An 18,831-nucleotide genomic window follows, 5' to 3' on the forward strand; every position below is an offset into this window, starting at 1 on the left:
GCCCCTGCTCTTTTTCTCTGCCCCTCTGCTAAAACAATGCTGTGGAGGTGACGCTACCACGCTCCCAGCAGCTGGTTCCTCTCTCACCATCTCTCGGGCTTCCTGCCGCACGCTGGGGAGGGACAGGATGCTGTACAGCGCTCCGTTCACGTACGGTCGGATCTGGAGAGCATCGACACAGACGCACGCAGGCACACACGCACACACGTACCCATTAATCACAATGCACTGCAAATCCACACACAGGAACACAAACATAATCCCCATTAATCATACTTGCACTTACGAACACACACACACACACACACACAGACACACACACCCTAAACACAATGCACACACACGCACACACACACACACACACACACACACACACACACACACACACACACACACAAGCAGCTATAGACATCGACCATCATTTGGCCCGCTGTGATCAGTCGGAGCCTCGCGGGAGGGGGATTGTAAGGCGTATGGTGTAGACGGAGAAAAGAGAGAAGGTGGAGCGATACAAGTCAAGTACATTGGGTTCCCTGGTCGCCCATCAACGCCCTGCTACCCTTCCCTCAGAAGAGTTATGGCCTATAAAGCCTTCCACAGCAAATCAAAGCCCATTAAAACAGCCACAAGCCCCAATAGGTAGCATCGCGCCACACATTAATATCGAGGTCCCCGCATTGCAGCGACATGCCTCACTGGTTCACCTGTGTTGTTCCCCCCCCCGTGAACACATTCCCTACCCCGACATCCTGGAAGGCGGTGGAAACCCTTTAGGGTGTTGGGGGGAGGCTGGTGGTCTCGGGGGGGGGGGGGCAGGGGGGCTACAGGACAAGCCGGAGCAGGCCCTGGCTGCGATGACAGCATGGCGGGCGTTTCACATGGAGATTTCAACATCCAGTGGAAAGGAAACGTGCACAGCGTGAAACGTAGCTACCAGTGATGGTATTTGGCTTGAGGTCGCACCTTCCGGGGGGCCGTGTGTGTGCGTGGTTGTGTGTGCGTGGATGTGTGTGCGTTTCTGCTATCAACAACATGTATGGGCTGCTTGTAATGTTGGAGAATTTCCACCAAATAGCTTAGGTGTGTGTGTGTGTGTGTGTGTGTGTGTGTGTGTGTGTGTGTGTGTGTGTCTCACCTCAGGATTCTCGTGTCCCAGGAGATCAGTCAGAACCTTCAAAACATGTTTGGCGTTCTCTGCACACTTCCTCTTTCCTAAACCCCCCACACACACATAAATGTGAAAACACATACGCACACACACACACACACACAAACAGATACAAAATATACAATTATTTGCACTTATGTGACGTTTGTGAAATCCGAAATGAAAGACTAATAATAAAAGCGTAATAATATTTTGAGATTGTTAAAACAAGGGGGCGTCTGGAAATCAGGGCAAAAACACAGACTGTGCTAGGAAAGTGTGTGTAATGTGTGTGTGTTGCGGACCCTGCTATGACGTAATGGGGGGGGAGAGTGCATTGTTTAAGTGCTGTTTTCAGTGGAGCTTGAGGAGAGGACATTTTATTGACGGCCTTTACCGCGGGCAGATATCTAATGGCCTCTATTCCCTGCCGCTAATTCACTTATGCCCCCAGAATAAAGTTAAACAAAGAGCTTACACAGTACAACAGTGATTACATTACACATTGAATCCCATTAGAAAAGTTGGTCCATTTGTTTTCCGCTCGAGACTAACATCGCCGTCCTACGAGATTCACCCAGTATATGATAAAGATACTGTATATGATGAAGATACAGTATATGATCTATAAATAAAGAGTAAAAAAAAAAAAACATGCAGTATATGATAAAGCTATATTTTAAAATTAGCATTTTTTGTTGCATTATCATTTCTCAAATAAACAAGATGCTTATTTACATATCAGAACCCCTACCATTCTTCAGGGGTATTCAATAGCTAACCTTAACTCACTAGGTCTAGCCAATTGCATTAGAATCTCTGAGAGACAGAGACAGAGCGAGAGCGAGAGCGAGAGAGAGAGAGAGATTAAGACAGAAATTAACTGTAAAAGTCCAGCGAGAGAGAGACCTCAGAGAGAGAGACCTCAGAGAGAGAGACCTCAGAGAGAGAGACAGGGGGGGCACCTTTGGTCCGGAGACACAAGTTCATCAGCAGGGCCGTTGCGTACTGCAGCGTGAAGTCGCTCAGGCAGTCCGCGTCCTGGAGCTCGTCCACCAGCCAGCCAATCAGGTCGTCCTCGATCATGGCCGTCTGCTGGCTCCGCCTACCGGTGCCGTGACGGTGAGACACGTTAGAGCTACGCCCGACCCGGACGGCGGGGACGGAGCGACTGTCCCCAGGGTGGTGTGTGGACAGTGGACAGTGCACACCTCACCACCCTGGGAGGTGAGGTGTGCACTGTGCACACCGAGATAAGGCCCTGATACGGACTTTAACTTGTTTCCCTTGCTGCCGGGAACACGATAGGTTTACACGAGGGCCAGATGGACAATAAACAAGTAGCTTATCAGACTCGTTCATCAAAGAAACATTAAGATTTCCCATTTCTTAATTGTTTAATATGGGATGTCTGCATCAAACTCCCAATGGTGAAAGTCATTCAATGTTAGCATTGCTTTTGCTTTTTTAATTGTTACTGCTTGGCCCTTGGTTCTATGAACATCCTTCCTGTACCGACAGCGTTATATTGTTGGTTCTCTTCTTCTTCAAATGTACTTATTGTAAGACACTTTGGATAATGGAGTCTGCTTAATGCCCTCAATATAAATGCGAATCTATACAAATAAGAGTTGAATTGAATTGAATCACATGGGCAGTTTGTGACTGTGTGTGGCCGAAGGGCTGAGGGTACCTGAGGCTGAGTTTCTGCAGAGCCACCAGAACGTTCTCCCGGCTCAAGGAGTCCCTCTCCTCGCGTCGCAGTACCTCCATCAGCAGCCTCAGCAGAGAGGGAACGTGGGAGAGGTACATGCGCCCTGCGGCCGAAAACACACACACACACACACACACACACACACACACACACACACACACACACACACACACACACACACACACACACACACACACACACACACACACACACAGTTTGCTACGGGCGTGGCATGTGTCAATCAAACGGTTGATTAGCAATTGATTAACAGGGCAAATGTTTCAATTGTTATTTTATTTCTTATTTTTATTCGATTTGTCACCTTAGTTCAATGTTTAATATGTTGAATGCTGCACAATCCCTGCAGGCATTGCTACTTTCCATTTCAATGCATTTCTTTGATATGTATGTGACAAATAAAACTCTTGAATGGTGAATCTGATTAACGCCCTTACTGGCCCTACTGAAATATTCCTTTGAAAACTTCAAGCCTTGGGTTCCTATGTTTGTTGTGAGATAACTATAGATAAGATAAGATACTTAATTGAGCCCTTGAGACAAAAATGTTGGCCAAATCAGATAGTACAGGATAAGGATATTATATTACACCATATATCAATTTTAAATTCAGATTTTTTTTCCCACTGAAACCGACTGGACTTGTTGTTCATCAGATGGAGTCTGTGTAAGTGGAATTGGATTGAATTTGCAGTCTCCCTATTCTGCATCTGGAAGGGCTGATTGCAGACACTGGGTAATCCGACTGTCATCTTAACCTTGTCTTACCATGACCACTTCCTGCCCCACCCTGTCATGTCAGGCAGAAAGAGGAAGGATTCAGCCTACGCACAAGTGGACTATTTCAAATGCTTTTTTTTTTGTCAAAGCCACAGCCGTTCTGTTGAAAGAACGACGTTATCGCCAGGCTATCCGAGTTAACCTTCTGATAATGCTTTCATGTAAAGACACGGACCATGTTGCAATCAGTTGGGTATGTATTTTTTGGCTTTCACTATAATTAATACTATAGTGATACGCAGCAAAAAAGAAATGCTCAACTAAATGCAACATATTGATTGCATATTTACATTTAGTTGGGTTGTTTATTTTGCATATCACTCTAATTAGGACTATAGTGATATTAAAAAAAACACACCCAACTGAATGCATCCTAGTCAGTGAGCGACTCTCAGAGAAGCGTCTTCAGTTGCGTTTCAGGGCACGGCCAGGGAAACACTTACCGTCTGGAAGTGAGGTGAATGCATTGATGAGGCGCGCCATGTATTGGCAAACTATTTCGTTTTTCGACCACATCAAGTGAAGCACGGTTCTCTGTCAAGAAACAGTATTTTCATTATTGATCTTAATCAATTGATTATTGATTAACATAAACACTCACGTTCTCTCAAAATGGCACGCATAAACAGAAAAGAGTTAACGGCGACAATAGGTTCAAACAGAGGCCTGAGACTGTCATGAGGCAGCTGTTAATATCCCCAGTGTTGTGTCACGACACACAATGCTTCATTGTTGTGTAGTTACACAGAATCTTCACCACGTTTGAACATACAACAACCGTGCAACGCTGGGTCATGCAATGCGGGTGGGGTCATGGCTTTGGACTTGGTCTCCCGCTTCACTTGAATAACAAAACAAAGGCCTTAGGTGCCTTTTGTCTGCCTGGATAAAGTGCTTCACACTGCTGAGTGACTTCAGCGTCCCAGAATCGGGAAAAGATGTGTGTGTGAGGTGAAATGTTCGAGGTGAAAAGGGGAACGGCGGAATATTCCTAGCAGGACGCCTGGCTAAATGAGAGCAATTCTGCACCATTATGGGGCCGAGTTATGTTGTGCGTTTGGATAAATAATACAGAGGTGAACGAAGGTTCAGTAAAAAAACAATGGCCAATCCAGCAGCAACAGATTCAGACCGGACCACCCAATACTGCGTGACATCCTTTTATCTATCCTCGATTGCCCTTAAACTAATAGCAACCAAAATCATGGACAGAGATATCTTTAAAAGCGAAAAAACCAAAAACAAACTCAGAATTGCTGTTAATTAGTTCCAAAGTCAGATGTAAACCACCATAACCCTAGTATAATGTGTGTATTGCTCACATGATTAGGTTAAGGCGTCTCCACATCTGGCTGTGGCACTTCCATACAGCGCGTATGGCTTTGTACTAATCTACAGAATGTCTCTGTGTGTGTGTGTGTGTGTGTGTGTGTGTGTGTGTGTGTGTGTGTGTGTGTGTGTGTGTGTGTGTGTCTGTCTGTGTGTGTGTGTCTGTGTGTGTGTGTGTGTGTGTCTGTCTGTGTGTGTGTGTGTGCGCGCACGTGTGCATGCGTGTGTTCCACCTGTTGCGTGCTGAAGCGCTCCAGCAGGTCGTTGCTGATGTAGGCCTGCAGCACTGTGTCTCTCTGCTCCCCGGGGAGTGAGCGGGTCAGTCTCTGGAAACGGAGGAGAGGAAACCAAAGCCTAAATATGGGCATAGGACCTCCGGTGACAGTGCTCTACACAAGAGCGAGAGAGAGTGAGGGCGGGAGCGAGACAGAGAGAGAGAGCGAGACAGAGAGAGAGAGAGAGAGAGAGAGAGAGAGAGAGAGAGAGAGAGAGAGAGAGAGAGAGAGAGAGAGAGAGAGAGAGAGAGAGAGAGAGAGAGAGAAAGAGGGACAGAGAGAGACAGAGAGAGACGGAGAGTGACAGGGAAAGAGGGACAGAGAGACAAAAAGACAGAGACAGACAGAGACAGAGAGACAGACAGAGACAGATAGACAGACAGACAGAGGCAGATAGAGACAGAGACAGAGAGAGACAGAGAGAGGGACAGACTGACAGAATATTATCATGCATCATTGAGAATGTCTCCTCAGCTCCAGTTACAGAACTAGTTGTTGTTGTATTACTATAAATAAATGTGAATGTAGAGTAACTTTCCATTTATCTCAGTTTAACACATAAGCGCAGCTGCTCAATAAGCTTAAGGCTACACTAAACTATAAAACACGAGTCGTAGCCTGTTCGGCATCTACATGACATAGTGCTCGTGAGTCGTTATCTCAACAAGCATGGCCAAGACAGAAAGATCAAAATGTGTTACGTAAGAAGAGAACCATAAACAAAGATCCCTATCCAAGTATCCTGATAGCGTCCGGAAATCCATTAAAATTAGATCACAACTACTAGTGCTAAGTGTAACACCATGATCAAATTATCATACGGCTACCAAGTCTGGTTTATTGATCTTAAATTGCACGGGGGGCAAAACTATCGCTCAAATACGATCATTAACGTACATCTGTTAAGGCTGCCCGGGTAGTTCACCGGGTAGGGCCTGTACCATATAGGCTCAGTCCTGAACGCAGCGACCCGGGTTTGAGTCCAGCCCGTGGGTCATTTGCTGCATGTCCTCCCCTCTATCTCCCATACCTTCCTCTCTATCTCACTCTATAATAAAGCATGCATATGCTTTATTATGTGTGTTACCACCGGAGTCATGTGTGCAGACAGCAAATGGAGAGGCTCGACTGAGTTGTATCTGATGAAAAACTATTTTGTATATTCACGCATATTCGGTGGAAACATTTGATTCTACCGGGCAACCACATCTTCGTCGCAGTCATGGGTAGGTTATAAGTGCCAGCCCTAAATGACCACCCACAGCGGTCTCTTTTCGCTCCTGAATTCTAAAGTATCAACACATTTTGGGTACCCTTTGGGTAAAAGCTAAATACGCAAGTGATGAAACGTTGAACAGCATGAACGAGAATTACGAGAGACCACAGAAAAAGCCGACATGCACTATCACGCACCTGGCCGATAAGAGGAACCGGAACTTGCCGACAGATACTATCACGAAACCTGGCCAATGAGAGACCACGGAACTTGCCGACAAATACTATCACGAACCTGGCCAATGAGAGACCACGGAACTTGCCGACAGATGCCATCACGAACCTGGCCAATGAGAGACCACGGAACTTGCCGACAGATGCCATCACGAACCTGGCCAATGAGAGACCACGGAACTTGCCGACAGATGCTATCACGAACCTGGCCAATGAGAGACCAAGGAACTTGCCGACAGATGCTATCACGAACCTGGCCAATGAGAGACCAAGGAACTTGCCGACAGATGCATCACAAACCTGGCTAATGAGAGACCACAGAACTTAGATACTATCACGAACCTGGCCAATGAGAGACCACGGAACTTGCCGACATGCACCATCACAAACCTGGCCAACGAGAGGTCTCTCTTTGTTAAAGGAGGCGTTGGTTTTGCGTCGAGGCGAGCCACTCACCCAGCGCAGAGCCTGGAGCAGCAGGCAGCGGAGGCGCTCAGAGCCCCCCAGCAAGTCCCTCTTCAGACGGTCGTAGTCCAGGGAGGGTAGCAGGGGCACCTCCCGGGACCTCCTGAGGGGACGAGCGGGAGACGAGGGGGGAGACGAGGGGGGAGACGAGGAGGACATTTGAGAAACAGGGGGGGGGGGGGGGAAGGGTGAGAGAAGAAGGGGAAGTGGTGGGGAGAGGAGAGAAGATGGGAGAAGAGAAGGAGAGGGGAGGAGAGGAGGATATTGGAGAAACGGGGGGGGGAGAAATGGGTGAGAAGAGGTGGGGAGAGGAGAAAAGAGGGGAGGAGAGGAGGAGGAGGAGAAAGGAAAGAGAAGGAGAGGAGGCCACGCTCGTCAATCCCAGGCGACCGTAGCAACACATTTGGACAAAGGTCAGGTGTTCACAAGTAACATCCAGCCCTTCCAGGCAAACACTTAGCTGGAAATTCTTACTGCGGTTCGATGGACGCCCGTAGCAGCGAGGAGGCCTGAGGGGGACAGAGAGGGAAGAGATACAACAGAGTGGAGGATAAGAGGAGCAGAAACAGTAGAATAAACTAATATCAGTTGCATTGATTTCGATTTTTCTATTATTATCCGATTTATATCATCCAAAAGGTATAGAACAGTGATCGTGACAAAAAATGCTCCGATGCAGATTGCAATTGGCTTGTCTTTAAGAACTTACCTGAGGCTCCTCCTTCCTATCTCGCCTTAAAGACAGTGAGGTTCTCTACTGCATTGACACGGGCATGCGTGCACATCATGCATGTAATGTTAGGACATGCTAAACCCACCTCCCCCCCCCACCAGTGGTTCTCCATTCTGCGACAGGCTCCATGCAATGAGTGACAGGTAATCCAGGTAGATCCATCACCGTTAGCGAATGGACTAACGTGGTTAACCCGGTGGTTAATAACAAGACCAGTTGTTTTTGTTAGTTTGGTTTGTTGTTAGTTTTTGCTGTAATCTCACTACACCTTTGCAATGGGCCTGTATCCGGTAGCAGCAGTACATAGCAGTACTGGTGGTGGTGGTGGTGGTGGTAGTGATACGAATTAGGAGTGTGTTTTCACGACTTAAAGGGGCTTTAGACATCTGAGATCCAACCTGTTGACGTCTATCCGTTATAGAGTTATCCCTTAGAAGTAGAGGACTCATGTGCTCTGGGTGAATGTTAAAAAACACATTTCCTGTCCTATTGGCAAGGTGATGTTGAAGCACTGAGGTCCACCACAAAACCACGACCGGTCTCTCCAGCCCCATGACTCACAGACTGAACCAACATCAACAGCTTTAGCATTCAAACCCCGATATGAGGGTGGGGGGAACGGGACGCTGGGCCCTTGTCCTTGCCTGTGATCTTTTTTAACCACCTGGGCTGCCAAACAGCTCTGGGATGCAAAGTTAAAAGCCGTGCCCTGTTCCCAGTGTACGGGGGCCGGTTGGGAGAGGGGTGCGTGGGCGTACATCCGAGTCATCAGGAAGCAACGAGGCAGATGCCTCTTGGCTATCGATGCTTTATGCGTGCGAAATATGCCGTGGTAAGAGAAACACATCGAAACTGGAGCCAGGCAAAATATGACAATAGATCCACCTGCGTGCTGTGCACTCGATGCGCTTAATCGTCGGGGGCCCAGAGTGGGGGGGTTTTACTCAAAGAGATATACTGCGGAGCTCGGCCACACACGGGTTTGTGTTTCAGCGTTTGTGTTGATTTCTCCCCACAGTGAATTACTCATGAGATAAATGACAAATAATCTGTTGAGCGACATTTAAATACAATGCAACATGGCACACTAATACCTTAATTGTGGGATTATGGGATCGGTCTTCCACTGTGCAATATGGGCCTGGTATTTTGATCCATACGCGTAAAAATAAATATTTGACTGGAGTCTGATTGACCATTGAGTTAATTACCAGTGTCAATATAATTGGTCAGCTGGAGGCAAGCTAAAGGCAAAACATTTCCTGCGTTACTTTAACAAGAGATATCGAAATAATCATGGTGTCTCACTATCTGTTAGCAAGCTGTTGTCTGATTAATAATGCAACACCACCATCTTTGCCATCGTTTTCCCAGTTCAAACGATCGTCAAGCTAATTTGAGCCGTGTTCTCTCATGACAAACGGGGCAGAGCGACGCAGGTGTTACACACAAAAGTCCCAGACTAAACCATCTCTCCACCCTACTCCATTGCACGCCCTCCTTACTCGTGAAACAAACGAGACGTCGGGTATGAAAGGCCCCTCGATCGTTTGAGAAAGCGAAACGACTTTACAGGTCGACAATGACTGTGTCATCTGTTTATGAGGTACGCCCTCATATTGTGTTTTTTTGTCCCCATAAGTGTCCGGACAATGGAGGTGGTCTTGCAGAGCCTCAAACTAGGCCACTCTATTGGGAGCTATAAGGACACGGGAGGCAATATGGGAAAGATACAAAGGGCAGGGGAACAAAGGTATAGAAACATCGCAGCACAGGGAGATGGGACGGGGAGAAAGAGATGGTGAACAAGACGAAGGTGCAGCGGGAGAAGAGAGACCGGCGGGCTGTGAGGAGGAGGAGGAGGAGGACGATGAAGGGTAAACCGCTTGCAGGAAAGAGGAACGCAAGCAGGGATGAAAAAAGGTATGACACTTACATAGCCGTCGTCATAGGGACTCATTGAGTAATATCCCTTCATGGATAGAGCGCCACAAACACACCGCACACAGAAAGAAAAACGACAACAACAACACAAACACAGAGAACACAGGGGTTGAGATCAGGAAGCAGGATGAATGGCGAGGCGTCGGAGCCGGGCTGGGCGCGTCGACGTGGACGACAAGGGCCGTCATCACATTTCAGTCCGGGCAGAACGCTTTTACTGTTTCATAGGAATCCCCAGAGCCGTGTGGGAAATCGACCGTAGATGGCCTGAAGAGATTATCTGTTCCTCGTACAATACAGGTCGTTGTCCGCCGAACAAAAGCACCACTTGCTGTCCACTTTCAGAAACAGCGTTAACATCAATCCATATTTGTCTATGGGTTGGTCTATCTATCTATACAACTATCAAACTATATATATTAACCGTAGATCTATATTTTTCTTTGTTTATGAAAGAGAACCCGTAACTCTAAGACACTATGGGAATCAAAAGTGAGCGTGTGTGTGTGTGTGTGTGTGTGTGTGTGTGTGTGTGTGTGTGTGTGTGTGTGTGTGTGTGTGTGTGTGTGTGTGTGTGTGTGTGTGTGTGTGTGTGTGTGTGTGTGTGTGTGTGTGTGTGTGTGTGTGTGCACTCACTGTGCCTGGCCTGGTAAAGTCAACGCTCTGTGCAACACTCTGACTCATTTGGCTGCTGAAGAGACGCACACATATGTTCTTGATGTACTCTGCCGAGATCTGCCTCAAACAAAGCACAATACACAACAGTTACTTGGTCTTTAAAGCATGGGTCTGTATGTGAAGCAATGTATCATGTTTGTATAATACATATGTATAGGGGAGCAATTCATAGATATGCAAAATACATAATATATACATCAAAATCAATTTCTTTGCCCCAAAATAATCATATAATTGATGAATATTCAAGTGGCTAGGGAGTTGGACACCCAAACAGAATGTACTGGTTTTGATTCCCAATAACTTGAGCCTAAACTGTAGGAAAACCTGTAGATTCCCTAACCCCCACACTCGCTTTAATGTCCTAATGACAATCCTGTGATACCGTCTCTTTGGATAACGACCGTCATCTAAACAACTAACACTTTGCAATAACAGTAAGCTTCAAATAACCCTTGTGTCATTATGTGCGGGGCCCTATTGTGTCGCGTGGGGGCCCCACCATCTTCCCACTGGCCGTGGCCTCCAGGGAGTCCACCAGCTCGGCCGTGATGCCGATCAGGTTGCGGTAGTCGCCGTGCATCTTGCCCAACCACCGCGTGGCGTTGTTGGCCTTCCGCTCTGACTCGGCCAGCTGGAGCTGCATCTGCTGCATGGCCTCTGCGGAGATACACACACACACACACACACACACACACACACACACACACACACACACACACACACACACACACACACACACCGTAAACCACTGATGTGTGATGAATGCCACGCATGAACCCATGCATATTATATACTACTATACAAGTGGGATTGCATTTTTTTTATTAAATGGTAGAAGGGAAGGGGCCAAAAATAACAGATCGTTTTTGGAACTCAGGAGGTGGGTGTGGCGTCTTCAGAAAAGATGGCCATTGCATATTCAAATGGGTACAATTACCTTTGGTGCCCCGGCCTCCCTCCTTCTGCGTCACGTGTGTTAAGGATCGATTACATATTCGGACCGTGAATGCTACTAACAGTGGTCGATGACACAATTGGCACTCGATGGTTAACGCTGGCGTTCGGCCGACACAGATCTCCAGGGAGGGTCGTGGGGACCTCAAAGCCCAGAGATGGCCGTGTCTTTCTGGATGACATGCTCGAGACGAACAATGCATTGTTCGTCAAGCACCGAGCATCCTGCTTGGAGTGGTGCGGACGTCAGGACATGCTTTGTATCGGTCTGTCTCATGGAATGAGATAAATGCAGCGTCAAGAGTACCCTCCACTCTTGGTTCTCCTTAGATAAATGCATGGACCCCGCCACCACCCATGGCACCAGCCATGCCCCCACCTCACACTGTTCAATCCGAACTTCAGTCAGAAACCTAGATAAACTCAGTAGCCTAATTTTCACAATTATGTCAAAAATGTCCCCTTCTAATGTAAGCATGTATAATATAAGGCATTTGGTTTCGTATATAGCATTTATAAATAATCTCCATTGTCTCACGGTTTACAGTGCGGATGGATCAAGGTGGATCACTGAATGATAACATGGTCTGTGGTACATGAACATAGCATGAATACTATAGACAGGGTATGTGAATGTCAACAACAACAACCGAGTAAAAGAACCTGAAAAAACGCCAACTGAGAGCTTATTTTCATTGGAGACTTAAATGTGCCCCTTAGCAGCTAGAAGATGACACCCCACTCTGTGCTTACACAGGATAACAGGTTTTTTCAACAGCAACAGGTTTACACTGCTGCTGGGTTGCTACACTGTGGTTTGGGGCCAATTTTTATCAGCAGGCTTTGTCTGGAAACAATGGGGAGCACAACTTGAACTAGCTTGGACATGTATCGTGAATGACTCGGAGCAGGTTGTGAATAGGCTGAATGGGCTCTGACAAGAGTGCCTGTGATTTGGCAGAGTCACACTGCCAGTGGCCTGAATTCAACCCAAAAGTGAAAGCATTTGGTGCGGTGTATACCATCATCAATATGATCCCAGGCTTAACCCCTTAAGAAAATCATCAAATACATGATCATTTCACCAACACAAATAGGGTAGGTTTACCAAAAATGGCATGACAGATTCACAAACAGAAATCTGAAACGAGCATTCTGCTCCTCAAAAGGCCAGTCGATCTCTTTTTAAGCCTCATGGCATTGCTTCACATTCCACTGTTTGGTTTCCTTTCATTTCCAGCAGCCTGAACCTGAAAGACTTCACCGTGATTATCAAACACACAAAGGATGTTGTGCAGACACAACTCTCAGCACCGTCGGGGCTTTTTGCAAAGGACGACTGTTACCCATAACGTGTTTGAATATTAATAAAAGCTAATACATTTGTACACGTTGTCCAGGATGAAGGATACGTATAAGGTGAGCAGCCTGGGGAGGTTGGATGCCTTCAAGGCCACCGAAAGAAACTTCTCCAACTTTTCCTTCAACTCCGGTATCCAGGAATCCTGCACACAGACAGACGCACACGCACACGCACACACACACACACACACACACACACACAGAACGTGTGATAAGAGAGCCAGTGAAACTTTGAGTTATGATATTCAGAGATTAAGGCGTAAAATGACAACATCAGTTCACATACATAAGCAGTACATCACAGAGTAACGTTCAATGTCAGGTGGTATCGGCTTTCGATGAACCCTCACACTCAAGGCACAGAGACACACAAAGGGTCTCAAGGGAGACAGAATTAAACAATTGATATTGCAAATATAAGCAATAAAGGCTTCGGATCATCCGCTCTATTCATCGGCTTTCATTTCAGGGCGATTCAGGAACAAACGAGGCACCTGAAAGAGTTCCCGGAAGGAGGGGTGGACTTTGGGGTTTGGCACGAAGGGCAGGGCGTAGTACGGGAGGAACTCGGTGGTCTGGCTCAGTGCGGCCCCCCGTGTCTCCAGGTAGTGCTTCAGGTGGAAGATCCTCTCCTCAAACTCAGCCAGGTCCTGAAGAACACAACGAGTGCAAACATTGGCATAAATATACAGTAAGATACACATCTCAATGTCGACTTCAGGTGGATGCACCATTGTCATTGTGGTTCAGCTGAATGTGCAAAATATAAAGAATAAATGAAACATGGAAAGCTTTGAATGAATGGGGCATCTTCCAAGGGACGAATAATAAAAAAAAAGATATAATAATGAACGAAACAATTATGACATCTGCTGGTTGATGATGATTTGACAGTCAGGGCTCAGAGGGAATAAAAGCGCTCCTCTGAAAGGTGGCTTTGTGTCAGTGACATCGAGGAGTTTAAATACACTTAAGTGGTTCTTTTTGAGGTAATCAGTGGTAGCAAGCATTGAATAATCTCGTGTTTTAACAAGATTTATGATGAGTTAGGCCTATATGTGATTATTCTTTCAAAGTGGAACGTGGTCATCATGATTTTTTGTTGCATATGGAAGTGCACGTACATCTCTGCCAGGGTGATTCTTCAGAGGGTAGATGGTGAAGTGAATGTGAAGATAGAACTCCAGACGGAGAGCCAGGGGTTCCGTATCCTTGACCTCAGGGGGTACGTGTTCTTTCCACAGCTCAAAGAACACCTTGTGGTCCCCATCGTCGAAGCAGCCAAGCAAGTCTCTCTGTTGAACAAAAATCAGAGGGCCTTGGAAAAAGAGGAAGCTTCTGAAATGTTGACATTTAGATAAGCTATAAACAGATATTTTATAAATATTAAGACTTTCCAAAACATCGATATTTATATTCTATCTTGATATATTCTATGCATCTAGATTGTTCATTATAAAAAGATGTCAACAGACCTACCTATGAGCCTTTAGTCCACTGGTTATGAGTGATCGTTCAGATTGGGTCAGAGTAGTACAAGTTTACCTGAATGGTGACGTTCTTTGATTCTCTCTGTCGGTTCTGTCCTTGAGGTTTCGAGACGAGCTTGCCCTTGTTTTGGCATTCCTTTTCAAAACTGCGAGTGGTGTCGGTGAATTCTGCATACTTTAGATACTAGCAAAATAGAAAAGTCATACAAATACTTTAAAATGCATCACAGGTTTACAACAGTAAACCAAGCTGGAAATTGTCTCTATTATACATTATCATGAACTAGTTGGGACTGTTATGTTGTTCTTACCTCCTTGATCATCCCCAGAAAGTCTGCCTCATTCGCCAAAGTTTCGCCCATCTGAACTGGCTCTTTGGAATTCATCTAAACGACGTGGTATTGTTTTCTATTACAAACAAAGAGGTGTAAAGATGTCTTCCTATCATTGATAAGCTAAGTGAGTGCTGAAATGTGTGCTGAGATGCTGACTAGAAACAGGCGTTATGCCTCAGAGGAAGACAGCACACTTTTAAACATGAGATACAAGATTTTTCCGACACATAGTCGTGCATCTACACGACCATGGTATTCATGATGAACTAACACAATTACTATATTAACCGCGACAATAGCTCGGTACTAGGGCTATCTTAGGGAACGTTTGCGAGGGGACATACAAAGTAAATGTAGACCTTAACCACGTATATGCTTTCTCATTGTGGCATAAAACATACCTTTTTATAATGTTTTGTATGTTGCGAACCCGATACGCCCATCAAGAGAACATGTGTATGTGTAATCCATAATCCACAAACTGCTCATAACAGTTTAAATATACAATAACACTCATAAATTAGCAACGGTACATAACAGGACGCCAAGGCAGAACACCTAGCAACCGGGTTGTTGTTAAAACAGAGCCGTAAAGGGGAGACCGCCAGAAAGTGTCGCAAATACTCACCTTGAATGAGTATTGTTATTACCATTATTTTATTTTATTGTATTTTCAATCATTTTAATATATCTAACGTGTTTGCTTTCCATCAATAGTGTTATAATTTTAGGAGATAGAGATATATTTACTTTAATATTTTGCTCTTGTTGTGCCAGTGTGGACAACGTTGTTTTTTATTTTATTAGTCCATTTGTAATCGAAAGGGGAACGAAAGTATACTATCTTCCCCAATGAATATTTAACAAAAATCAAAAACTAAAATTTGCTTACTTTTATTTTTACAGGAGAATCATATCCGGTTCAAAGGGTAAAGTTCGCGCACATTGTTGAGGCGCGGGTAGATTTTAATTTGCCATAGTGATGAATGAAAGTTTACTGAAAAACATCCTTTTTTCATAACACCTACCCGTTGGACACATCCGACGAAATTGTTGTATTCCTCTGGAACAACATATCACTTTGGTTTAATTTTATGGTAAGTTGTGAGATTTTAAACTGGAAACAAGCTTCCATGCGGCTAATGGCTAACTAGCGTTGCAGTCCTTTCCAGTTGTTGTTACCCCATACACACACAAACACAATGTTTATACCATCGTAGTCTTTATGCTACTACTATATTACATTAAACTGTGGAGGGATGCTAATTTCTTGTTGTGTTAAATTCACCTGGCTCTTGTAAGCGCGTATATGTCATCCAGTACAATCAGTTGTGTATTAAACCATGTTCCCAGATAGATACCATAGTCTCCCATCACCATGGCTGGGATTCTATTTGAGGACATCTTTGACGTGAAGGATATTGATCCAGATGGCAAAAAGTTTGACAGAGGTAAGGTCTATGTACTGTTATTTTAGATCTACATTGACCTGACACTGTCTTTAGTTTACAACGCAAAATACTGTCAGCTTTACCGAGGCACTGTTATGTTGGTTTTACTACTTGTAACGTTAGAGACAATATGCATGCCAAGACGCATCAGATTTTCTTCACCATATCATTGTGTAGTAAGTTGCATTTGGATTATGGTAAAGGTGATCAGTGCATAATATGTTTAACACAAACTATGTCCTGATCTTTTCTACAGTGTCACGTCTGCACTGTGAAAGTGAGTCGTTCAAGATGGACCTCATATTGGATGTGAACATCCAGATATATCCTGTTGATCTAGGTGAGAATATATATATATATATATATATATATATATATATATAGCCGATCTTTGAAGTTATTCCCCTGACCATTACATCCTCGTGCTGGCAATCATATTACTATCATCTGGTATGATATAAAAAAATATTATTTTTTGTCACCATTTGAAACATAAGCATCCTATCTCGAACCTGGAAAGTAGGTAAAACAGTAGTTTGTATTCAACCTCACCATTTTCAATGAGTAGTATATTATTGGATATTGGGTCAACTAGGCAGGGGCTAATTAATGTTTGCATTGAATGAAAAAACAATGTACGCGGATGACATGTTCAATTGTCTGGGTCTCTCAGTCACCACGCTCAGCTGTTTGTATCATCAGGATCATTTTAATTTGTGCCGCCATGTTATGCAATTGCAATAACCATTTCTGTAGCTCACTCATTCAGACATTGGATCAGGGTTTTACAGTACTAGAATACAAATTCCTATATACTAAATACGTTAAGCTCCATCTGGTATTGTATGCCTTTTCTATGTGTAGAATGGTGTAAGTAATGCTATTTTTCTAAGTACCATAACGACAATCGCTGATGTATTTCACTGATATTGAAAGTTTCCTTTTATTTATGTTTTATATAATTAAGACTATTGGTCTAATGTGTTTTTTGTATTATTGGTCTTTTCAGTTATCCACTGTTCAGCACCTTGGGCCATTATGTTGTGTGTAAATGTGCTTTCTAAATTAAATTTACTTACTAGGGGACAAGTTCCGGCTGGTCATCGCCAGCACGTTATACGAGGACGGAACGCCGGATGACGGGGAGTACAACCCCCAGGATGACCGCCCTTCTAGGTGGGTGCTCCGGTCATTATCTGAAACGGCCTCTGTTTGCCAACCCCCGTCCTAAACATACAAAGAATATACATATTCTAGCACCCCAAAGTGTACAGACCTATGGAATAAAAAGATCAAATAAGTAATGTTATAGAATTTTTTTTAATACTTATTTACAGGGCAGGTAATGTAAGTTGGCGCTCTATTTTATGCATTAGTAAAAATCCCATCCCATTACTGTTTTGCTTACCTTCTTCCATATGTTCATTCTACAGAGCAGACCAGTTTGACTACGTAATGTATGGAAAGGTTTATAAGATCGAGGGAGACGAGACCTCCACGGAAGCAGCCACACGCCTGTAAGTGATCTTTTGCTTTGTTTTACATTTTCTGTGTGTATGTTTGTCTTTGGTTGAAGTTAAATGGAACAGGAGGATTCAGGCTTTTGGCGTGTGCTCCAATGTGATTTTAGATTAAAAGAGCCCAAAATGACTTGATCAGTTTCGGAGTTATAATTGGTTTAGTTCTCCTTGGAACTTTGACGCAGAATCCTAATGTAAGAAGAGTCATTTGACTCGCGAGAATATTAATGTGGAAAACACGGGTGTGTTTATAAAGGGTGTGATAAAGAGTAACAAATCAGGGCTACACTGACAATTTCCCCTTTTCTGTGATTTAGTGTCATCAAAAGTGGGGAGTGTCCACCTATATGTATGCTGGGTAGATCAGTCTACCAGCCTGCCCTGTGGACTGCAACAGATGTTTCTTATTAATCTATGTATCATACATCTAGGGGACACTCCCACTTGTGATGTCACTAAAACACAGCATATGGCAGATTTACAAACGGCTTGTAATGGCTAATCACACACACACCCAGGGGTAAAATAGGGGTCTCTTTTTAACGTATAATCTTATTGTATAGCCCCTTTATCAAGGGCTCTACAAAGAGGTACCGCCCAGGCGCCCTTGCAGGCTTCTCTGCCCACCGCCCACTGTTGCTCTCGTTCTTCCAGCTCGGCCTACGTCTCGTACGGCGGGCTCCTGATGAGGCTCCAGGGGGACGCTAACAACCTCCACGGCTTCGAGGTGGACTCCAGGGTCTACCTGCTCATGAAGAAACTGGCCTTCTAAGGCAGCCCTGCTGCTGTTGTTTTACCCCGATCCCCACCGACGCTGAGCCCTCCAGTCCTTTGCTATGGCCGACGGCTGGCGTGGTGTTGAACTGAACTGTACGCACCCAGACGCCTCATTCCAACCTCCTCAGAGGGAAGCTCACGCTGTCATGCTAGCTCAAACTTTAGCCCAGAGGAAACGGGAAGGACGTCAATTGCTTCATATTTCGTTTTTATTCGGTTACTTAAATAGTTTTCCAAGGGATGGATCGCTTTAGAAAAAAAATGAATCAATGGGACAAAAAAAAATGCAAATGTCATCCGCTGTAAATAAAACATTTCTTTTTTTTTATAACAATTGATTGTGTATTGTATCGATTTCTAAAGCTGTTGCTCACCAAATTTGGTTTTATTTTTCTTATATCCAGTGA

At 44.8% G+C, this 18,831-nt stretch overlaps 2 protein-coding genes across 6 annotated transcripts in view; one reads left to right on the forward strand and one right to left on the reverse strand.

The window, feature by feature from the left end:
- Positions 1-15,265, reverse strand: part of armc9 (armadillo repeat containing 9) — a 29,540-nt gene extending 14,275 nt beyond the window's left edge. Inside the window, exons 1-18 of one of the 4 annotated variants that reach the window (XM_030372272.1) lie at positions 15,078-15,265; positions 14,653-14,749; positions 14,397-14,525; positions 13,976-14,146; positions 13,346-13,501; positions 12,902-12,994; positions 11,473-11,497; positions 11,035-11,192; positions 10,491-10,589; positions 9,847-9,882; positions 7,652-7,686; positions 7,169-7,280; positions 5,222-5,314; positions 4,103-4,193; positions 2,841-2,964; positions 2,113-2,252; positions 1,136-1,212; positions 88-162 (exon numbers count right to left, since the gene is read on the reverse strand). In XM_030372272.1, coding sequence (XP_030228132.1) covers positions 88-162; positions 1,136-1,212; positions 2,113-2,252; positions 2,841-2,964; positions 4,103-4,193; positions 5,222-5,314; positions 7,169-7,280; positions 7,652-7,686; positions 9,847-9,882; positions 10,491-10,589; positions 11,035-11,192; positions 11,473-11,497; positions 12,902-12,994; positions 13,346-13,501; positions 13,976-14,146; positions 14,397-14,525; positions 14,653-14,727 — 1,689 coding nt within the window. In that variant the 5' untranslated portion in view covers positions 14,728-14,749; positions 15,078-15,265. The remainder of the gene's footprint in view (positions 1-87; positions 163-1,135; positions 1,213-2,112; positions 2,253-2,840; positions 2,965-4,102; positions 4,194-5,221; positions 5,315-7,168; positions 7,281-7,651; positions 7,687-9,846; positions 9,883-10,490; positions 10,590-11,034; positions 11,193-11,472; positions 11,498-12,901; positions 12,995-13,345; positions 13,502-13,975; positions 14,147-14,396; positions 14,526-14,652; positions 14,750-15,077) is intronic. The other 3 variants (XM_030372269.1, XM_030372270.1, XM_030372271.1) reach the window with 3 other exon arrangements.
- Positions 15,266-15,584: 319 nt separating this feature from the next.
- polr2h (RNA polymerase II, I and III subunit H) lies at positions 15,585-18,750 on the forward strand. 2 transcript variants are annotated; one of them, XM_030372274.1, is made up of 6 exons: positions 15,585-15,773; positions 16,030-16,127; positions 16,384-16,467; positions 17,210-17,303; positions 17,561-17,644; positions 18,302-18,750. In XM_030372274.1, exons 2-6 carry the CDS (start codon positions 16,055-16,057, stop codon positions 18,417-18,419), a joined length of 453 nt encoding a protein of 150 aa, XP_030228134.1. In that variant the 5' UTR covers positions 15,585-15,773; positions 16,030-16,054; the 3' UTR covers positions 18,420-18,750. The 2 variants fall into 2 exon arrangements, with proteins under 2 accessions (XP_030228134.1, XP_030228135.1); XM_030372275.1 differs by having other exon boundaries at positions 15,591-15,773; positions 16,034-16,127.
- Positions 18,751-18,831: the final 81 nt, after the last annotated feature.

The sequence above is a fragment of the Gadus morhua genome, chromosome 12 (assembly GCF_902167405.1).
Source record: "Gadus morhua chromosome 12, gadMor3.0, whole genome shotgun sequence".
Taxonomy (NCBI): domain Eukaryota; kingdom Metazoa; phylum Chordata; class Actinopteri; order Gadiformes; family Gadidae; genus Gadus; species Gadus morhua.

What these genes read in the sequence shown, in the direction of transcription:
- polr2h (XM_030372274.1), top strand. Translation starts at nt 16,055, where the DNA reads ATGGCTGGGATTCTATTTGAGGACATCTTTGACGTGAAGGATATTGAT. An exon ending in GATATATCCTGTTGATCTAG is followed by an intron (nt 16,468 to 17,209) that starts GTGAGAATATAT and finishes TTTACTTACTAG; the next exon opens with GGGACAAGTTCCGGCTGGTC. An exon ending in ACGGAAGCAGCCACACGCCT is followed by an intron (nt 17,645 to 18,301) that starts GTAAGTGATCTT and finishes TCGTTCTTCCAG; the next exon opens with CTCGGCCTACGTCTCGTACG.